Raw genomic sequence first — 20,697 nt, 5'->3', positions numbered from 1 at the left:
TATCTCTAAGGCTAAATGAAAAGGATCAGCCCCATGGCTAAGATGACCAGAGACATTTTTTCCAGTTAGTTGATAGTTCTGTGATCCTGACCCATTTTGCCTTGGGCTAAGATGAAGGTGAGCTGCCTGGCATGCTTTGAAATATCTGCCCTGGCTTGAGCCAGAGCAAGATAATATAAAAAACAGTGGAAGTATCTAGAGATACAGAGAAGACCAACCAGTACTACATGGTCCACAGAGGGACATCAGGAAGAGGAAGAACAGCAATGGTCATATTACAAAGGTGTTGAAGAGCATCACTGAGTCTTGTCATGCCCTGTGATGTGATATGGGTCATCCATAAGCTCACCAAATTATCACCGCAGCCATTGGCATAGTCACACCTTCCATTTTACAGGGACAAACATTGAGGCAGAAAGAAGTGAAATTGCCAAGTGTATGGCAAAGCATGATTTGAACTTGTGAGCTCAGACTCTGCTTGGTGGAGGACACAGGAGAGGGGAGGCAAAGAGCAAAACCCTTGAACACTGAACAGGGACGCTTTGTTGGTCCTCTATGCCTGAGCTGAGGAGTGATGCTTTCTCAAAAGTGGGAGGCAGGGGAGTGTCTGCACACCACAGCAAGAGAACTGAGGGAAAGTCACATTCCATCTGTGTGTGTAAGGTTCTCGGCCCCTCGGGATGGATCCATCATGTAGAAATATCTATTCCAAATGTCATGGTCCTAGGACCTGGGGGGGTTGTCTCAAGCTGACTCTGTGACCATGTTGAGTTATACCCCATGCCATCCTCTGCCTTGTTATCTTGATGGACATGTCACTCTGATCAGTCCTTTTATTCAGCAAGTGCTCACTGAAGACACTCTGGGAGGCCAGCACTTTCCTAGATGTGGAGTGGAAACCTCGGTGTCTTCTCCCATGTATTCTGGTCTACTATGGGAAACAAACAAACAAACAAAAAACCGACATACAGAATGGAAGGGGAATCATGAGCATGGAGAAGTGAGTGACCCAAGAGGCCCAGCAATCAGGGAAGGTTTCCTGGAGGAGGTGTCTTCAGCAAGATGCCATAAAAGAACTAAAATTGATCTAACTTGAAAAGGATCGTCTAAAATTAGTTCACACAAAGCACTTGCTTTGTATCAGACACTGTCCCCCAGAGCTTTATATATGCTCACTTAGAATTGCCCACGGCCCTAGAAGGTGGACAGTCTTATCAACCCCAGAGAGCTGGAGTCAGTCAATTACTCAAGAGTAGTGGCACTGTGTTTTGAACACAGCAGTCTACTCTACGTCATGCCCTTGAACTCCACAGTGCTCTGCATGCAAGAAGAGACAGCTGTCCTGGTGCAAGGTCTACTCAGGGCTTGGTGAGCCTTCTAGATAGGCTGAGCACAGTGCCTGAGAAGCAGTCGAGCCTCGATAGTGGGGTGCTAGTCCTCAAAGACTTAAGGAGCCCCACTGAGAGTTTTAGGGTTGTTTCTCAGGGCTCTGCAAAAGAAAATGGCACAATTGCAAGGAGAGCCCTGCTGTCTGCACAGAGTTTGGACTAGATGGCGTCAGAGGCGATCTCCACTGTACCACTGTCCCTTTGAGCAATGGAGTGAGTGCGTAGGTAGCAGGACGCAACGGCAGATGAAGGGCAGGAGCTAGGGACTGGGTTGTTTGGAGTTAGAGTGCTCTGGATTCACTGATGGGTGAGAGGCAAGACTTAGAGAGATCAGATGTGAGCTGAGAACCTGCTTAGATAAACAGAACAGAGGGCTGCAAAGTAGGTTTCTGCTTCCAGTTTCAAGGCAAGGGAAGAGAAGAAGTCACCCCTGAGTATTTACTGCCAACACCCTGTCTTCTTTGGGCAGTGGGTCATGTCATCACCCTGGATGTCGCTGTCCCGGCTCTATGATGTATCTAGTATCAAGACCATTTAGGACTGGCTGATCTTCCCTTGTGTGCACACACGTACCTGTGAGCATTCTTAGCTACATATGAAGAACATGGCCAACACATGTGGCTCCTAAGGAGGAAGTGGCATTTGGGCTGAGAGCTGGGCAGCTGGTCTCAGTGTTAGATTACCTCTTGCTGTGCCCTGACCCTTGCCTCCGTGCACCAGTCAGTTTCAACAAAGACTGCAAAGGATCTGTAGAGGAAACCACAACCCTGCCTGCCCACTGCCAGTCAAATAGGTGATACAGCAGTGGGGTTGGTCGGGAGCCATACCATGGGTTCTTCTAAATGGGCCAGCCTTCCTGCTATTCAAAGCACACCTTCAGCAACCTAAGTAGTGTGGCCATGTTTCCTTTCCCATGCAAAGAAGGAGGCCTCACTGCACATCCACTCTGGAAATAAGCAAAAAAGAGATTCCTCGGGGTCTTTCCACAGGGAAGGGGTTGGCGGGGCTCCAAACACCATTCTGGCTGTGTCTTTCTCACATTACATCAGCGCAGAGCAGAATTGCTTGATAGATGGCTGGTCTCGAAGTGCAAAATGTCACTGTCCCCAGGAAGTATCCAAACCTAGAGAAGATGTGTTTTAAACTCCTCACCACTCCCTCGGAAGACTCTGTGCCTCTCAGTCAGCAGTGATCTTCAAGACAGAGGTCTGGAAGTAGCTTTGCTACTAACTCTACTCTCTGCTTCTGCAAACAGCAATGGGAGGCCATGAAGACCCCTGGCCCTATTATGAGATACACTATAAAACCCAAAGTTAGTGGTGTACTAATGGGCATGAAGGAAATACAAACGTACCCTCCCCTAGGATACCCATCCCAAGAGGCGCTGTGGTAGAAGGGTTGGTTAAAGTCCTGGAACCAGACTGTTGGAGTTAGAACCCCATCTCCACTGCCTATTAGTAGGGTCCCACCCTTGCCTCAGTTTCTTCATTATCGAGATGAGGTTGACACTTGGTGCTAACCTCTAGTCAGTGATGAGGAGGACAGGAATAAACGCACCCCAAGCACTTGGCACAGCAGGCAACACAGGCCCCACGAGTGTCCACTGTTGTTGCTGGTGACTTTAGCATGTTTAATGGTGCTGTCGGTCATATCCCAAAATAGAGGTGGGTGTGGGTGTGAGCAAGGGGTGGATAAACAAAGAGGAAAGGAGTGAAAACATAGCCCTTTGGTTGCCGAGCCCTTTCCTGGAAGCCCCCAGGGGTTTATGTGATGACATTTTATCCTTTTTAAAAAACCAGAATGAGATATGTAGACTCTATGTCAGAATCATTGCAAATTCCAAATTAGAGAGGTTTCATGGACCTCTGAAAGACTCCGGAGGGAAGATTGGTAGACAGGGTATTTTCTAGCTGTCAGGACAAGCTAGCTGATTGATTGAATGACTTGGTCAATAGACAGCAGCCAGAGAGCTAGGCACAGGCGAGAAAATGGGGTGGAGACGACAGAAAGCAGCAGGAGAGGGTGAGGGGTGGCCACAAAGCCAGAGGGAGAAAGGTTTGTGATCACTCCAGAAACTGGGTCGTGGAAGTCAAATGCACCAAGCTATAGCTCTTTGAGGATGGCAGGCTTCCTCACAGCTCACTGTGGGTCCTTCAGCAACTCACTACACCTTTCTGAACCGCTTGCTGTGCCTTGGGGATTTGAATGGTACGATGGGTTTTTATAGATCTGATGAAGTGCTTGATACTTAGTAGGGTCTTGTTCAATACGGAGACCTTTCACTCTGACACTGCAGCTGGGGATGATAACTTGAAGACTAATGATCCACTGTGTTACCTCCCAAAAATAGTGAGAGAGAGGCAAAACGATGTGGGTAACACTTAAAGTCTAAGGATTATCAGACTACCAAAGTCTCAGCACTGGAAAGCCCTTCAGAGGTTATGATGGGGTATTTCAGGCTCCCCAAACTCTTCCAGGCAACAGGAAGTCATGCTGTCTCAAACCCAATGAATGAGGAAGCAGGGCCACAGGACTCCCGACCTCTTTTTCATATTGGATTTAACGAGCTTCTTTAGATCGTAATTGCAATTATAATTACAGTAAGACATTGTACTCAGCCCAGTAAGTGCGTGTTTGCTGTAACTATCCAAACACATAAAGTATTATTATCCCCATCCCTCCAAAACCAGGAAACTGAGAGTTGATTATTCCAGTGGCCTTGTCCAGAATCAGGCAGCATTTGCTGCTGTGGCCTTAGTGGCTCCAGAGCTCAGTGGAAGAAAACTGTGAGGAACATGAGAGAAGACAGATGGGATGGCTGACCTGAGCCTCAAAGCATGAGTGAGGCTTCCCCTGCCAAAGAGGGGGAGGAAAGGCAAGCTAGGCGAAGGAATGGGCTTGAGCAAAGACAGGAAGACTCAAAAAGCTCCCCCCAGCTATTTACAATGAGTAATTGCGATCACAGTGACAGCTAACTCTGACTGAGTGCCTTCTCTGCACCAGGAAAGGTCTCACACATCCTGCCTGTGTCTTCTCTGAGAGCCAGATACTGTAATTATCGCTGTGTTGCCAGACACGGGAAAGGGCTCATCTGAGATCACAGCCTGAAAATAGCAGTACAGCTTTGAGCTCCAGTCAACTTGATCCCAAAACCCCCAGTGGCTCCTGACTGGTAAATTCCTTACTGTTATCAGCCGAGAAACCATGGAGCTTTGAGAAAAGGCTGTTCATACCTGTACAGTAGGGAGCTCTCCTAAGATGTCCCAGTACACATACTCTCTCTCTCTCTCTCTCTCTCTCTCTCTCTCTCTCTCTCTCTCTCTCTCTCATACACACACTCTCTCACATACTCACATATACATAATCTCACACATGTACACTCTCACACATGCACACACACTCTCACATATGCACACACACTCTCACACATGCACGATCTCATGCATGTACAGTACACACACTCTCACACATATACAAACGCATACATGCACACACCTTCACACACATGTGCTCTCACACATGCAAACACACATGCATGCAGACACCTGTGCATACATGCACTCTCACACATGTACACACAATCACACATGCACACACACTCTCACACGCACACATGCACTGTCACACATGCACACACATGTACACATGCAATCACATTCAAAGAGTCCATCAAAATCAGTAAGAGGCAATCATGAGTCTGGCTAACTAATGAAGAGAAACTTCTCTAGTAAACCCACAATTCTCAGGTAATGGGTTTGACTCTTAAAGGGCTGATAAATGTCTCCATGGAGGAGCAGACCTTTGCCAACAGCTGTGTCTTCTGAGTTGCTGTGGAGGAGCCATTTCTGTGAGTGAAAGGACTGGATGCCTGAGCTGGGCTTGAGGAATGGCTACTGTAATGTAAAGCTAGATGTTGCCTTTCTCCAGGGCTCTCTGTCTCCCAGGGGGAGAAGAGGCTGTATAAACAAAGGATGGAGCCTCTGGGGTAAGCCTAACAGAGGAGAAGACAAAGGGTGACTTGAGAACATGCTGGTGATTGATGCCAGAGCTTCTGAAAGCTTTCTCCTCATTGGTGGGGTTGGTATGGAGCCATTGTTATCACTGTCAGAATCAACATCAGTGTTGTACCCTCACTATCCTCAGCACCAACACTGTCACCATCACCTCATCACCACAAACACCCGCCATGATCATCACCATCACTATGGTCACCACCACCACCACCATCATCATCATCATTATCCTCACCATTATCTTCTCCACCACCATCATCACTATCATCATCACCATCACATAACAAACAAAATAACATCATTTACTGAGTGTCCAAGAAATGTGCTAAACTTTACATCATCACCCCAGAAGGCAGGTTCAATTAATCTCCAGACAACATTTCCCATACCCAGAGGAGAAAATTCAGGCTTGATGGTGTTTAATAACTTCCTTTAGCACACACACACACACACACACACACACACACACACACACACAACACAAAGTAGCAAAGCAGGGACGACAACCTAGACAATAACAGACTTCACCATTGGTTTACATTCAGTAGCTTGATAGAGACTAACCTTGGGTCTGTGTCTTAGACGGAAGATGCAAGAACTAAGGGCCAGAGAGTGTATGGCTAACCTATGGTGGGAGTGATCTCAGGACGAAAGTATGGAGGATGCAGGACAGAGTGGGAGGAGAAATCTCAGGAAAGATGGGAATTCATCTGGGGCCAGCTTCAGCATCATCTCAGGGGAGCCCCCGAGTGTGACTTGCACCAGGGTGTTCATAGAAATGTGCTAAGCACGTCCAGTGGGCCCTTACACAGCATCGGTCCTGTCTTGAAGCAAGGGAGAACCATTGTCTTTGGTATAATGGCATCAGTAAGTCACAGGCAGTAGGTTGCCCTGCCTCTAGAGTTGGACATAACCTCTTGGAAATGAGCATCTGTGGGGGGTCTGTAGTCAGCATGTTAGTTCTCTTCACAAGGTAGTAAAAACCAGGAGTCTGACCAGCCAACAGCATCTACTGCAGCTGCAGAGATGAAGGCCTCAGCTCTGCCCCTGAAGCTCAAGTGTTCTGCCCTCGATACTTGCTCCTCCCAGACCACAGCTTACCCAGGCTTGGGCTCGGTCCTCCAGGGCTGGCCCAGCTCTGACAAACGCTGACACTGGGATCCAGTAATACAGTTAACCCAGAGAGATGGACCAAAAGTCCCTCCAGTGACTCCAGCAGTCTGAGACGAGGTATCTGACAGCTTCCCCCATGGAAACCCTTTATCTCAGTTCTCTGCTGTGTTATTTCAAAACTAACGAGCCCAGACCTCAGGAGCTCATCGCCTGCTCGCCGCCTGCCATCAAGATTTGTGGCTTGTCTGCTCTGTCCTCTCTGTGGATTTCTGCAGCTGCTTACCCTTTGCCTGTTAAGAATGTTGTCCCAAACTATGTGCAGCCTTGGGCAGTGGTCATGTATGTTTGTGAGTGGGGAGGAAGATGTGTGTTGTATGTGTACATATGTGCATTTGTGTGCGTATCTCAGGACTCCCTTGCCTGCAGGAGCTCCAGTGGGTGTGTGTCCCTGAATGAAGAGAGAGGGGACATTCCATCATTGGATCACTAGCGAAGAAGTGGTGGGGAATGGCGACATGCTATTGACAGGTGCTAAAGCAGTCATTCATCTTAGTGGGCACCAAAGCCAACCCCCAGGGTAGAAGCTTCTCAACCGACCCTTAAGAGCACCCCAACTTTACTCCCTCTCACCCTCAGCCCAGAGTCCCTCACCTCAGGCTCTCTGGGGAAAAGTCATCAGAATCAGCAATGAGTGGGTCCCCAGAGGCCATCTTGGAAGTGCCACCAAGTGCCAGGTGGTGTCTAAGCTCTGGAGACATGCCTCCTTTCTTCCCCACAGCAGCTCTGCCCTGTCTGCACTTTCAGCAGGAAGCAAGGGGCTGGGCTGAGGTCACCTGGCTGGGGAGTGATCAGGCAGATTATCAGACAGCTCCTGTCTAGCTGCTATTCATGTCTGCCCAGACCAGATTCAACTCCTGCACCCAGTTAGCTTTGCTTGCTACAGACAGACATCTCTCCTCCCCATGTCCTTTCTTTCTTGGGTGTTTTTCACTCATCTAGAATGGTTTATTATATGTCTGGTCTCATCCCTTCTGCTAGACTTCAAACTTAAGGGAAGGCCTCATGTAAAATGATGCTAAGTTGAAAAAGGAGGGGATGTGTAACGGATGGATGGACGGATGAGTGAATGCAGCTAAATGGGAGAACTGGACCTTTCTGCACCTTGGGAGCATGTCTTAGGAGCCAGTCCATCAGGTTGGAGCATTCCTACTGCGCCATCTTAATATCCCCGAACTCCTCTGGAACAAGGACTTCAGAGCTGCCTCCTTGCCCAGTCCCCACCACAGTCTAGCCAGGTGCCCCATCTTAACCCCACATGGTTCAGACCCTGGATACCAACATCTCTCAGATGCATTTCTTGGTTCCCGTGAGTTCACGAAAGCCCAGGCTTGCAAGTCCTACTGCCCAGTGACCACCCCTGTGAGGGTATCTAGTTGGCATCTCAAATTAACATTTGAGGGACTGGCTTGTAAGGCCCTCACTCCTCCCTGAGGACTCATGAGCAGTTAGCAGTGGCCAGGGAAGGAAGATAGATTTTCTTGAGTAACTGGCAAGGTGCCTACGTGTCTGTGAGCAGCCATAATGAAACTCACTGGATTGCCAAAGTAAGTCAATAAGAAGCCATGGATGTGGAGAGGTTGAGAAGAGGGAAGGGTGGCCAGAGGATGAGAGAAGGCAATGGGGATGAAGGTGATCCAAATGCATTATAGACATGTATGAAAATGCTGTGATGAAACCAGGGGTAATTAATGTATCCTCATGAAAAGTAGTTATCTCTAAGACTGAACTCGGGAGCACCGTTCTCAGATACCTCTCTACCCTCCCAGCTCAGGGAAAGACGGTTCTATCCTCCCGGCATCACTTTGTGGTGATCTTTGACCTCTCTCTTCATGTTCCGTGTCCAGTTCATGTGCGTATCCTGTTGTTGACTCTACCCTTGCTATCTGAGGGTCCGGTGCCTGCTAAACATGATGATAGATCTGCACTAGCTTTGCCCACCACCCTCCCTTTTGTCACACCATGGGTCTTCCCAGCTTCCTTGCCATTTCCCCTGTTACTTAACAGGGGAAAAAATTTAACGTCTGAGTCAGGTCATGACTCCCTGTCTCAGAGCCCACTGAGAGCTTCTCGTCTGGCTGCAATGAGAACCCAGCTCCTTGAAATGGCTCTGCAGACCCCTGTGAGCTGGGCCCTCACTGTCCATCTGACATCGCCCCTGCTGCTCCCCCTTGCTTAGTCAGCTCCCGCTCACTGCTGGTCCTCAGTCTCTGCTATGTTCCTACCTCAGGACCTTTGCACTGGCTGTGCCCTTGGTCTGTTGCATCCTCCCAGGCATGCTTGGGACTCACTCTCTTACCACTGTCCAACCTTGGCTGGAAGGTCACCTCCAACGACCCCATTTGAAATTGCAATGTTCTCCCAGGAGCACTTCTCCTCTGTCCGGGAAGCTTCCTGCTTCCTGCTTTATGCTCCATTTCTTCTCTCAGCAGCTCTCATGCCCATCTGACGGCCTACGCATTTACCACTTCCTCATGTCTGTTCTCTGCACTCCTTTCCCTGCGGCCCACTATGATCAAATGAGAGCTATAAACGGTGTGGGTGCTTTGTCCTTGCATCCAGCTGCCTCCTGGGTGCTGGCAACATAGATGGTATATAGCAGGTACTCGATAACCCCGTAGTGAATGGAGACTAGTTGAATGGTTGCTGGTAGCCCCTCTCCGGAGTTTCCCCTTTCCCAGTTCTCACACCAGGTCTCTACCCACCATGCTGGACTTAGGGTTTCCTCTGAGGCTGACGAAGTCTCCCAAGTTGTAACCCCCTCCATTCCCTCCCACCAGCAGCCGTGATGATGTCTTAAAGGAACTCGTCTTGTAGAATCCCTCCAGGAGCAATACCTTACATAATCAACACCCGCCCCACCCCTCCTCAAAGGACTCCACAGCCTGTGTCTGAAATCCTGGCAGATGCAAAGGTTCCAGACTAGAATGGGGGATGACATCCTTGCCCATGATGACAATGGCAGGATGAAGCTTGAACCCTGGTCAGTGGGACTCCCAAGCCACATGCTTTCCCAGCATCGCCTCATTACTCTCTTGGCACACTCAAGTGGGAAACCATTCCTTCTAGGCAGGCCCAACAGTCAGCTCTAATTCCCTGCTCAGCGTGATCTCTCGCCACAGATCAGCAATCGACAGGCCAGCCTGTGGGAAGAAGCATGGCTGGGTGGTCTGGGGGAGGATTGGCATGGGGGGAGCATACAGACGTGTTCTATGATGAACGTTTAAAGCCCCAGGCCAGGTGGCAGCCTGACCTGCTTGGCTAAGCTGAACAAGAAAACTATGAGCTGAGTTTTCCACATTTAATTCTTTTGGTTTTATTAACCTACACTTGAGACCCAAGTAATTATTGTATAGAAGAGTGTTGCATGCACACACAGAGACACACATAGACACATGCATACACAGACGCCATCTTTCTCTTTCTCTCTCATCTGCCCCCACTGTCTCAGGAAAGCATCAGGGTGGGAGCCTGTCTGCATTGGTCAATCTAGAATCAAGCCCAAATCCCTGTAAAATCTACAACCTGAGTAACCCAAGTGTGTTCCAGGGAACAGCTGCACCTGGGATGGTTTAGCGTCATCCAAGCTCTCCCCAGACTCGCCGAGTCAGCGCTCACCCCCACTGAAATCCAAGTGGCTCGTGTGCACATTAGGACCCGAGAAACAGCTGTCCACGTGACTCGGGAAGAGTCTGTCTTCATTCTCAGTACCTTCCATCCTTCACCCCCACCTGTCTGTTCTAACATGCTGTGTCCGGAGCAGTTATGAGATGTTTCCCTGCTCTGTCTGCCTTTCCACTACCCTGACCAGCTTCTGTTCATCCTTCAGGGAACTCACCTTGGCCTCCTTCCCACATTCTCCAGGCTGGGTTAGGCACTGGTCTGTGGTTACAGGGCTCCTTAGACTCCTCTCTGCCAGAGAGCTTAGTCCTCTGCATTCTATTTCCTAGTTTAGGGAACATCCCCCCTCCCAGCCTTCCATGATGGAAACTTTTTGAGGGCAAAGAGTGTGACTTGGTGTGGACTTTTGTGTTCTTGTAATCTGCCGTGAAGTTGTTGTTCAGTGAACATCTGTCCGGCAATGGATGAAAAGCAGAGGAAAACTTGAGTCATCTTGAGAAACTTTTCTTGTTTTCCATTCAGTTTTTTACTAGAATGGGCACGACTGTCCCTGCATCCAAATGACGCTTCACGCAGTAGCGCTGCAAAAATCCCCTATCTTCTCCCAAGCTTTGTTGCTTTTTTTTTCCAGCCATGATAAGAAAGCTCGAAGGGTCAAACCTCCTGTAGATTACCTTCAAGAGGGCTTAATTAACTAGATTAACCTTGAAAAAGACTTGGAGTTCCAAGACTCCAGGCCAGAGTCCCAGGAGCCCAGGCACAAATTAGCCACACCCATCTTATTGCTGGACCAGGTCAGCTCCGTGATGAATTCTGGGATTTTTAGGAGGCTCAGGAGCCTGGAGGCCTGGGCTTCTGTTGAGTATAGAAAACAGAAGATTCCAGGCCCGTGGCAAGTACAGAGATAAGGTTGGGTCATTCACAACCTTGAGACAGAACAAGCATGTGGGGCCTGAGGCCTGCCTGAGAAGCAAGTCCCTTTTCCTCGCTAGGTCTCTGTCCCCAGCAGTAGGAGCGGGGGAGGTTCACCATGCTGCACACTGTATAGGGTTTTTAGCATCCACTAAGACACCAGGTTAGAGACACTATACACACAGGCACAGCTGTGGGTGGGATAGAGAAAGTCAGAGTCAGGAATGTCTTAAAGCCAGTGGCCAAGGGCCAAGGGCCACTTCTCCAAGTGAGAAGTAAGATGCAGGCCAAGCCCTGAGATGTCTATGCCCTGAATACACGAGAGGAATTACCCAGCATACTATAGGCCCCTTGCAGTTTCAAAATATTTCTCAGAGTATCTCCCCCCACCTCTCTCCCTCAGTTGATTTTTATTATAAATAACCTACACTGCTGGCATTCTAGCTGTTTCCATCTCCATCCCTCAGCTTCTCTGCACACACAACAGAACTGGCCACACCTGCTGGCGGGTTCCTTAGAACTTCAATGATCTGAAGGTTGAGAGAGAAGCAGCATTCACGCCAGTGTCAGCTGTCCAGTAGATGCTTAAATAGATGCAAAGTGTTGTTGCGACCAAGGGTTGCAGAAAGAGCGCTGGCCAAGCAGACAAAAGGCGGCAGCTCCAGGCACGGCTCTGACTCGAGTGACTGACGACGCAGGCTCAAGCAACCCCCTTGTGCCTCGAGGCCTCGGTTTTCCTTCTCTCTACCGAGGTCGCCTGACTCTGAAGCTCCCACCATCCAGCCTTGTTTGTCTGTTTCTAAAACCCTATTAACTCTGCCTAGGGCTAGGGTCACAAGGATTGGCCTCCAGCCCTGGACCAAATGAGTGCTTTGTTGGGAGCGACCAGAAACTCTGCTCCACTCATGGACGCTTTGATAGATTAGCGAGCCAGCAGCTAGGGATCCAAGTGTCTTAGAGAATTTTGTAGAAACTTCACCCCTGACTCTTATCAGAGGCTAGGAATCGGCTGCTTGTTGCCATGACTACGGGCAGCAGCCCATCAGTGGCAGATCTCTGAGTAGCAGGAATGCAGGGAGGAGGAAGGTCTCAAGTTGCCCAGCACCCGTGGCTTCCCCTTCCCTCTGTGAAGTGGAGTGTGCCGGCCCTTGACTTCCTGTCTCAGCTGTCCCCTGGAGATCTTGTCTTCTTTTAAGTACTTTTTTAAAACTCAACATTTAATAACTATGAAGCGAAGATGGGGCAGCTGTGGGCATGCTTCTGCAGAAATAGGCCCTGAAAAGATACAGGCCTGGAGACAGGGAAGATGCTGGGACTGAGGTCTGGTTTCAGTGAAGGGCAGTATGCTTCACAGTCTCTTCCTCCTGCCAACTCAGCACCTTGATTGGTAAGAAGGGGCAGAGCCCGAGCTAGAGTTTCTGTATAGAATCGGTGCCCAGAATTCACCTGTTCATCACCCATTCATCCATCCATCCACCCATACATCTACACATCCATCATCATCCATCATCATCATCATCCATCCATCCATCCATCATCATCACCCATCCATCCACCTATCTATCCACCAGCAAACAGAGGCACCACTAGCCACTCTCTGATTACTTGATGGTAAGGAGACCAGTCCCTACCTCAAGAACTCATGTCCTTGCCCAGAAGATTATCAGTTAAAGGACATAAAGAAGTTATCAGTGAAGAAGAATACTGAACTCACTAATCCCCATGTGGTCCCTACCATTGGTGAAGAGGGCACAGGGTGAGATGGGGAAGTCGGGAATAGCTCTCTGCAAAGGAGACCCTTGAGAGAGCCTGAGGAGATGACCAGGCAAGCTGCATGCCAGGTGCAGGGGGAGGGGCAGCAAGTGCAAAGGCTCCGAGGCAGGCAAGTTTTGTCCCATGTGAGACACAGTAAGAAGACCATATGGCCAGAAGGATGGGAAAGCAGGGAAGGATGCCGGGGTGCGACTGAAGACAGATCATATGGCATCTTTGGATTTTGTGCTTGATCTGACAAATGGCTATCTGTGATTTTATTCTTTTAGTGTGTAGATTCCCGGGCCTATCTATTTCAGACTCTCGTTCATTGCATCTACAATGGGTCCCCGGACCTCATTCAGAAACCTCATTGTGAACTTTGATATTATGCCAAATTCGGGGAATATCAGATTTTAAGCTCGAACTCTCTCTTCTGGTTTTAAGGAAGCTGAACAGAGCTGGAAGATGACTTGGCTAATTGAGTGCTTGGTGTGCAAGTGTTTGATCTGCAGGACCCATATAAGAAGCTGGGTGTGGTAATATACACTTGAAATCCCAGTTCTGGAAGGGTGGAGACAGGAAGACACCCAAAATTCACTGGACATTGAGCCTAAACCTCAGCAAGCCCCAGTGAGAGGCCCTGTCTCAGAATGGAACCTGTGTGTGTGTGTGTGTGTGTGTGTGTGTGTGTGTGTGTGTGTGTGTGTGTGTGTGTGTACGTGTAGACAGGTAGAAAGAGGGAGGCAGGGAGAAGCTGGGTCACAAAAAATAAAAGTGTTAGGATGTCTACAATAAGGTTTTAAATGTTCTATCATGGAGGGCCCTGTCCTTCCCTTCAGTTCTTCCTGTAGAATTTATTGTATTTCTGTTTGCTTTACTGCGAATTTCCCAGTAGGGTACCCCAGTCCAGAAAGCTGAAACTAGTACTGTTGGAGAAAAAGAGCAAGCTAGTGCATCCCCTGGTACACAATCGCAGAAATGTCACTGTGAAGACCTCATCTCTGATCTCACCTCTTGCCATTCCTGAGTGTGATGAGGTCTTTGAATTTGAGTCCTTCTGACGGGCATATACCTCCCCATTTCTGCAGATACCTCTGAGGAAGGGAGGTAGTATTGTGCAAACAAAAAATCACTCCCAATCCTTGTAGCTAAAAACAAACCCAGCAAGCAACTGGGTTTCGTGGTTTCTGTGAGTTGAAAATTCTGGCTCAGCACATCTCATGAGGTTGTCATCAGATGCCTCAAGGGCTGTGCCCTCAGCCTAAAGCTTGCTATGTTCCAGGGGCCTCCTACCCACCTGCTCACTTACCTGGTGGGATGCTGGTGATAGCTATTGGCAGCAGGCCTCTCCGTGGGGCTGAGTGTTCTTACAACACAACATGGCAGATGATGGTCCTCACCTTAAAGGGATCAATCAAGGAGAACAAGACAAACATTGCCTGGTGATGTAGTTTGAAAGTCATGCATTTCCGGGTGGTGGTGGGGGAGATCTCTGACAGTTCAAGGCCAGCCTTGTCTATAGAAGGAGTGTCAGGGCTACAGGCAGAAGAAACCCTACCAAAAAATGGGGAGGGTCATCCATGATCACTACCATTGTATTCATGGCAAGTGAGTCATTAAGCCCATGTAGTGTTTCAGGGAAGAGTGTATAGCTGGCAATAGTATCTATCAATCAATCTGTGAATACATTTTAGGCCACCTCATTCTGCAAGTTCCCTTGTCCCTGTTGCTCATCACAGGGGCCATAGGCACTCTGCTGCCTTCCCAACCCTTTATGCTATTCTATCACATCCTAATTGGTCACATTCAATAAGTCACAGTTTTCACAGTTAAGTCATAATGATTTCCTCTGCCATCTGAATATAGACTTCATGGTCACAGTATCATCCCTGATTGGGTCACTGCATTCCCACACCGAGAACCGGCACTGAGGTTTAGAGATAATGAATGTGGGTTAGCTTGGACCAGGAAGGAGGCAGCCTTGATTAGGATTTCCATTCCTCCTTGGCTGGCAGTGACTCCCAGCTCTGCTTCTGAAGATGCTCCAATAAGCAGCTGGCAGAGATGAATGTGTTGTTCTGCCCTTGCTTCCCTATTGACTGGGTTTGGCTCACTCCTTGGAATCCCTAAGGATCAGAGAGCTTATCAGATGCTTTCATTGTGAGTCATAAAACTGGCAGGAGCCTGTGCAGAAGAGCCGAGGATGACTGATCAATCTATGCTTGACCCAAAGTTGGAACATAGAATGAACTAAGACAGACCCTCGACTCTCAAGCTCCTGGGTCCAAGAAGGTTTGGATCCAGGACTTTGAGTAACAAGAGTCACAAAGACCAAGTGACTAGGAAATCACTTGTCCCTTCCTCAGACTTAAATAGGCAAAGTATGTTAGTGACTCCCACAAATTGTTTGACAAGAGGAGAGAACATTAAGTCTTTAAGGGAATTGCTATTCCAGGTAGGTGACCTCACCCCTGCAAGAGATACCAGACTGGCTGATTTTCAAGAAAGTATAACCAAGATAAAAGCTATTTTTCTAGGTCTTTTGGTTAGCATAAGTTATCTTTGTACTCATGTCATGTCAACAGTCTAGGGACTGGTGGTGTTCTCTACTTCATTGCTGAGGGACTTGTAATTCAGGAGTTCAATAGCTGGCTGTGGGTACTACAGATGCTGAGTGGAGAAGGCAGTGTCCAAATTCAAGCATTCAATCCCCCTGACCCTCTGCCTGCATATCCAATCAAAATAACATCCAAGACCATAGTGGACTCCTGGAAACTAGGAGGTTCCAGCACTGTACACATCATGTTTCTCCCTTTACATGTGAGTCTATAAAAAGGTTTTTTTTATAAATTGGGTATAGTGCAGGGTTAATAATGATAACCAAGAAATAATATACTACAAATGTGATCCCTCTCTCTCTTAAAACATCGTACTGTGCTTTTACCGTCTCATAAAATGGGAGCACCTATGTCTTCCCCTTGGCATATTCAAAAATCCAGTCTTACTCTCTCATACATTAGGGCCATTATTAAGTACAAAAACGGTGACTTGGTCACTGTACTCAAGTACCCTGTTAGTTAATCTGCTGAAGATAGCCACTAAGTGATTCACAGTTGGGTAGCATATACAGTATGGATATGTTGGATAAAAGGATGGCTCATGTCCCAAGCAGGAGACAGCAGGACAGTACAAGGTGTCATTGTACTACTCGGAGAAGTACATGTTTATACTTATGATCTGTTTGTGGAATTTTTCCATTTAATACTTTTGGGGCTTGGTTGACTATTGGTTTATGGGAGGAAAACCCAAACTATAGATAAGAGGTGACAGACAATGCAGAGAAATAGAGTCTAAAAAAAAGGAGGGGTCAAGGGGAGTTAAACTATTCCTTCCATGCTTCAGTGTCCAGCATCTTGAGAGCGAGTGTGAGTGCTGACTTCTGAGACCTTCCATACTCTAGTCGGGACAGGATGGGGTAAGCTGCAGTAGTGAACTCTGAGACTTAGCAACTTAATCCAGCCCATTTCTCTCTTATGAAATTACTAAAGCTCAGATCTCTCTCCTCCTCCAAGTGGCTTCAACTTTCAGAGTGTGTAGCCTTCAAAGTCACTGAGGCAGAAAGAGATGTGTGGATCTTAGCTGCCTTGAACTAGAAATGACCCCCTACTCCACTCAGAGAGAAAAAGGCCATGATAATCTCATGACCTCCATCTAGGAAGGAGGCTAGCAAAACCTTTGTTCTGAATATTTAATGAAATGACTCCAAATATCCTAACACTTTACCTCCTTTCTTCCCCTGCAGGACAGAGCCCCAAAGCAATCTCTTGGTCCCAGCCCAGGGTGGACCTTCAGAAAAGCTGAGCCACCATCTGGCCACTGAGACCTTTGGAACGAACAGCTGGGAAAGAGAGGAGCCCTGCAGGGAGCTGGGTCCTGCCCAAGCACACAGGTGAGAGACACAGCCTCCTTCAGAGCCAACAGCCAGTGAAAGCTGGGTGTGGGGAAGCCAAGTCCTCCTTTCTGACCCCTTCTCCTTTCCAAGTTCCTCTTTGAGAGCGTGTCATATGCTAACAGATGCTTTCTGTAGCGGGCTGATGTTTTAGGTTTGTGGACCCAATGGCTTTGGCCACAACTGTTTAGATGCAGGCACTAAATCTAATACAGTACACGAGTTCTAATGGCAATGTATTTTCTAAAAGCAGGAGGCAAGCTAGACTCGGTTTGTGTGAATTAGACTTCCATCAGTGTGACAAGGACTTATGAAAATGAAAGTTATTTTTGGCTCATGGCTTCAGAGACTTTGTTCCATGGTCACTTGGTTGTTTCTGTGACTGTGCATGGTGAGACAGGATGGAGAGGGAGAGAGGGAGAAAGAGAGAGGGAAGGGAGGGGAAAGGGGAAGACGGAGAGAGGGGGACGCCTTCACTCCTTCTCCAGTTGGGCCTCTTCCTTTTTCTACCTTTGTTCCTTCCAAGCCCACCAAAACACATCATTGCATTCAGGGCTTCCCTTCTTATTTGATCTTCCATATGTTAATCATCTCTGGAACACCCTCACAGACACACCCATCTCATGGGTATCACTCAATCCAATCAAACTGATATTCTAGCCTTACCACTCACTACCCGGGTCCTTGGTCAGGCAAGACCCTCACATTTAATGATAGAGTTAATTCTTGATTATCTGTGAGCCCTGGACTCTCAAATAATAATTTCAACCCATATTTGTGTCCTGAGCTTCAGACTTGTTCCTTAACTTAACTACTCAGACACTGACTTTTTTGTCCCTGATAAATGACAGGTGCTGTGCTAGACACTGATAAGTGTCATAAAGGTGAAATGATGACTAAGATATGTTAACCAGGAAGTTAAAACAGTGGAGTCTTAAACTCTAGCTGGGCCATCAAGATAGCACAGTAGAAAAAAGATGCTCACTGACTATTCTGAGACTGATGACCAGGAGTACATCTCCAAGTCCTACATGGTAAAAGGGACAAGCCTGATGACTAGGAATAGATCCCCAGGTCCTACATGGTAGAAGCAACAAGCCTGATGACTAGGAATAGATCCCCAGGTCCTACACGGTAGAAGGAACAAGCCTGATGACCAGGATTACATCCCCAGGTCCTACATGGTAGAAGGGACAAGCCTAATTACTGGGAATAGATCCCCAGGTCCTAAAATGGTAAAAGGAAAGAACCAATGTCTGCAAATTGTCTTCTGATCTTAGTATGTGTACCGTGACACATGTGTATGTATTCCCATACTCAGACATGTTAATAATAAAAAACTAACCAAATGGATAAAGCATGGTCTTTTTAACTTAACTAAACTAAGCCTACAGTTGATAATGGAGGGGCCAATGCACTCTCTACCTCTTGGTTTTGAATGTTCTATCTTACATACACACAACCCAGTCCATTATTGTCTCATCTAAATGTACTCATGATACCATCATATGTGTATGTATGCATGTGTGAGTATGTGTGTATGTATTGGGAGTGTGTGTGCATCCATGTATATGCCTGCATGTTTATATGTGAATGTATGTGAGAATGTGTGTACATATGTGTATGTGCATGAGTGTATGTGCATGAGTGTATGTGTGAGTGTGTGCCGTGCCTGTGTGTGTTTGTAGGTGCACAATGGAGTAGTGCATGGGGTATGTGGAAATCAAAGGTCAGCTTTAGGTGTTATTCCTCAGGCACAGCTCACTTAGCTTTCCATGACTGGGTCTCTCACAAGGACCCAGGGCTCACACATTCTGTTAGGCTACCTAGCTAGTAAGCCCCAGATATGCATCTGTTTCCTTGCCCTTTGCTTTGATCACAAGCAACACCATAAAGCTTGTGTTTGTTTGTTTAATGTTGGCAGTATGTTTGAACTCTGGTCCACACCTCGGTTAAACAGCTGTGAATGGGACTATGGAAACCTCCTTCTGAAGGTGGAGTCGAGCATTGATATAGATCAGGCACTTCATAGTGACTTTGCTCTATTCACCAGAGTATCCAATAGAAACAGAGAATGAAAGGATAGGTTTATTTTGGATCCTGGTTTCAGGGGTATTTCTCATGATCATGGTGAGAAAGGTCTAAAAGAATTGTCCCTCAGTGGCAGTTAGTGTATGAGGTGACAGCAAATGGCCAGGACAGAGTGCAGAGAGAGAAAGAGAGTCAGATCAGAGCTAGGTCAGGCATAACCTTCAAAGGCCCACCTCCAATGAGATGACCCACTTCTATCATCCAGGCTCCAACTCCTAAACCTCACCTGGCCTCGCCAAAACAGCTGCACCTGGGAAGCAGGGTTCAGACATGAGCTGGGGGGACATTTCAGGGTCAAACCTTAATTGGTACCTGTGGTTCCTGGTAGTAGATATGGGACATAGGAGATCCTTTTAAAAATTCTAGTTAAGAGCATCAGGGAGCAGGGGAGGAGGGGTTTCTGGGAATGAAAATCTAAAGGGAAAAAAATGATGCTGTCATCTTATCAACTGAGCCATACAGTGTCTGGGCCTCTAGTCCTCTTCTGTCTGTGACTGATTCTCTGGGGAATTAAAAACCACAGTTATGATGATAATTAGTAACTATCAAATAAGTGATAAGAAAAGTCACACTGGTTATACTTAATGATGGGAACACGCTCTGAAGAGTCTGTCCTCAGAAGACGTTGTTGTCCAAACACCTGAGACAGGACTTACACAAACCCAGAAGATGTAGCAGTCTACACCTGAGCTTACACTACAGCTACAGCCACAGCTACAGCAACACATGCACAGTGTATCCCACAGCTAAGCTGTGTGTCACATCTACACAGACACAGTGTATCCCACAGCTAAGCTGTGTGTCACATCTACACAGACACAGTGTATCCCACAGCTAAGCTGTGTGTCACATCTACACAGACACAGTGTATCCTACAGCTCATACCTGACCTGTGTGACACATCTACACAGACATAGTGTATCCTACAGCTCATACCTGACCTGTGTTTCACATCTACACAGACACAGTGTATCCTACAGCTCATACCTGACCTGTGTGACACATCTACACAGACACAGTGTATCCTACAGCTCATACCTGACCTGTGTGTCACATCTACACAGATACAGTGTATCCTACAGCTCATACCTGACCTGTGTTTCACATCTACACAGACACAGTGTATCCTACAGCTCATACCTGACCTGTGTTTCACATCTACACAGACACGGTGTATCCTACAGCTCATACCTGACCTGTGTTTCACATCTACACAGACACGGTGTATCCTACAGCTCATACCTGACCTGTGTTTCACATCTACACAGACACGGTGTATCCTACAGCTCATACCTGACCTGTGTTTCACATCTACACAGACACAGTGTATCCTACAGCTCATACCTGACCTGTGTTTCACATCTACACAGACACGGTGTATCCTACAGCTCATACCTGACCTGTGTTTCACATCTACACAGACACAGTGTATCCTACAGCTAAGCTGTGTTTCACATCTACACAGACACAGTGTATCCTACAGCTCTGAGGGCAGCAAGGATTCAATCAAACATAAGAGCCAACAGTGAAATCAGGATATAGAGCAGATACAGAAGTAGAAAGGCTTCTGCCTAAAGCCAGCATTTCTCTGTACTGTTAATAAAAATAGAGTGACTACATAACCCGGCCCTTTGTTACCATTATAATCTGCACGTAATTATCCACACTGTAGTTTACCAGACTAAAAACACAGTGGGTTGCCCCCTCCAACATCACCACACATGCATGAGCAACACCCTGTGTTGCAAGACCATCAGTCAATTGGAGGATTTCAGTTCCATTATCAAACTAATAGGAC

General features: G+C 47.5%; 1 protein-coding gene across 1 annotated transcript in view; it reads left to right on the top strand.

The window, feature by feature from the left end:
* The window catches only part of Srrm4 (serine/arginine repetitive matrix 4), a 154,265-nt gene that overhangs the window by 89,261 nt on the left and 44,307 nt on the right, over positions 1 to 20,697 (top strand). The window contains exon 2 of the mRNA XM_005078986.4: positions 16,662 to 16,808. Coding sequence (XP_005079043.1) covers positions 16,662 to 16,808 — 147 coding nt within the window. The remainder of the gene's footprint in view (positions 1 to 16,661; positions 16,809 to 20,697) is intronic.

Source organism: Mesocricetus auratus, unplaced genomic scaffold (assembly GCF_017639785.1).
Source record: "Mesocricetus auratus isolate SY011 unplaced genomic scaffold, BCM_Maur_2.0 Super-Scaffold_100025, whole genome shotgun sequence".
NCBI classification, from domain to species: Eukaryota; Metazoa; Chordata; class Mammalia; order Rodentia; family Cricetidae; genus Mesocricetus; species Mesocricetus auratus.
Note: the sequence above shows the minus strand (reverse complement) of the source record. Positions and strands in the feature narration are given on the sequence as shown.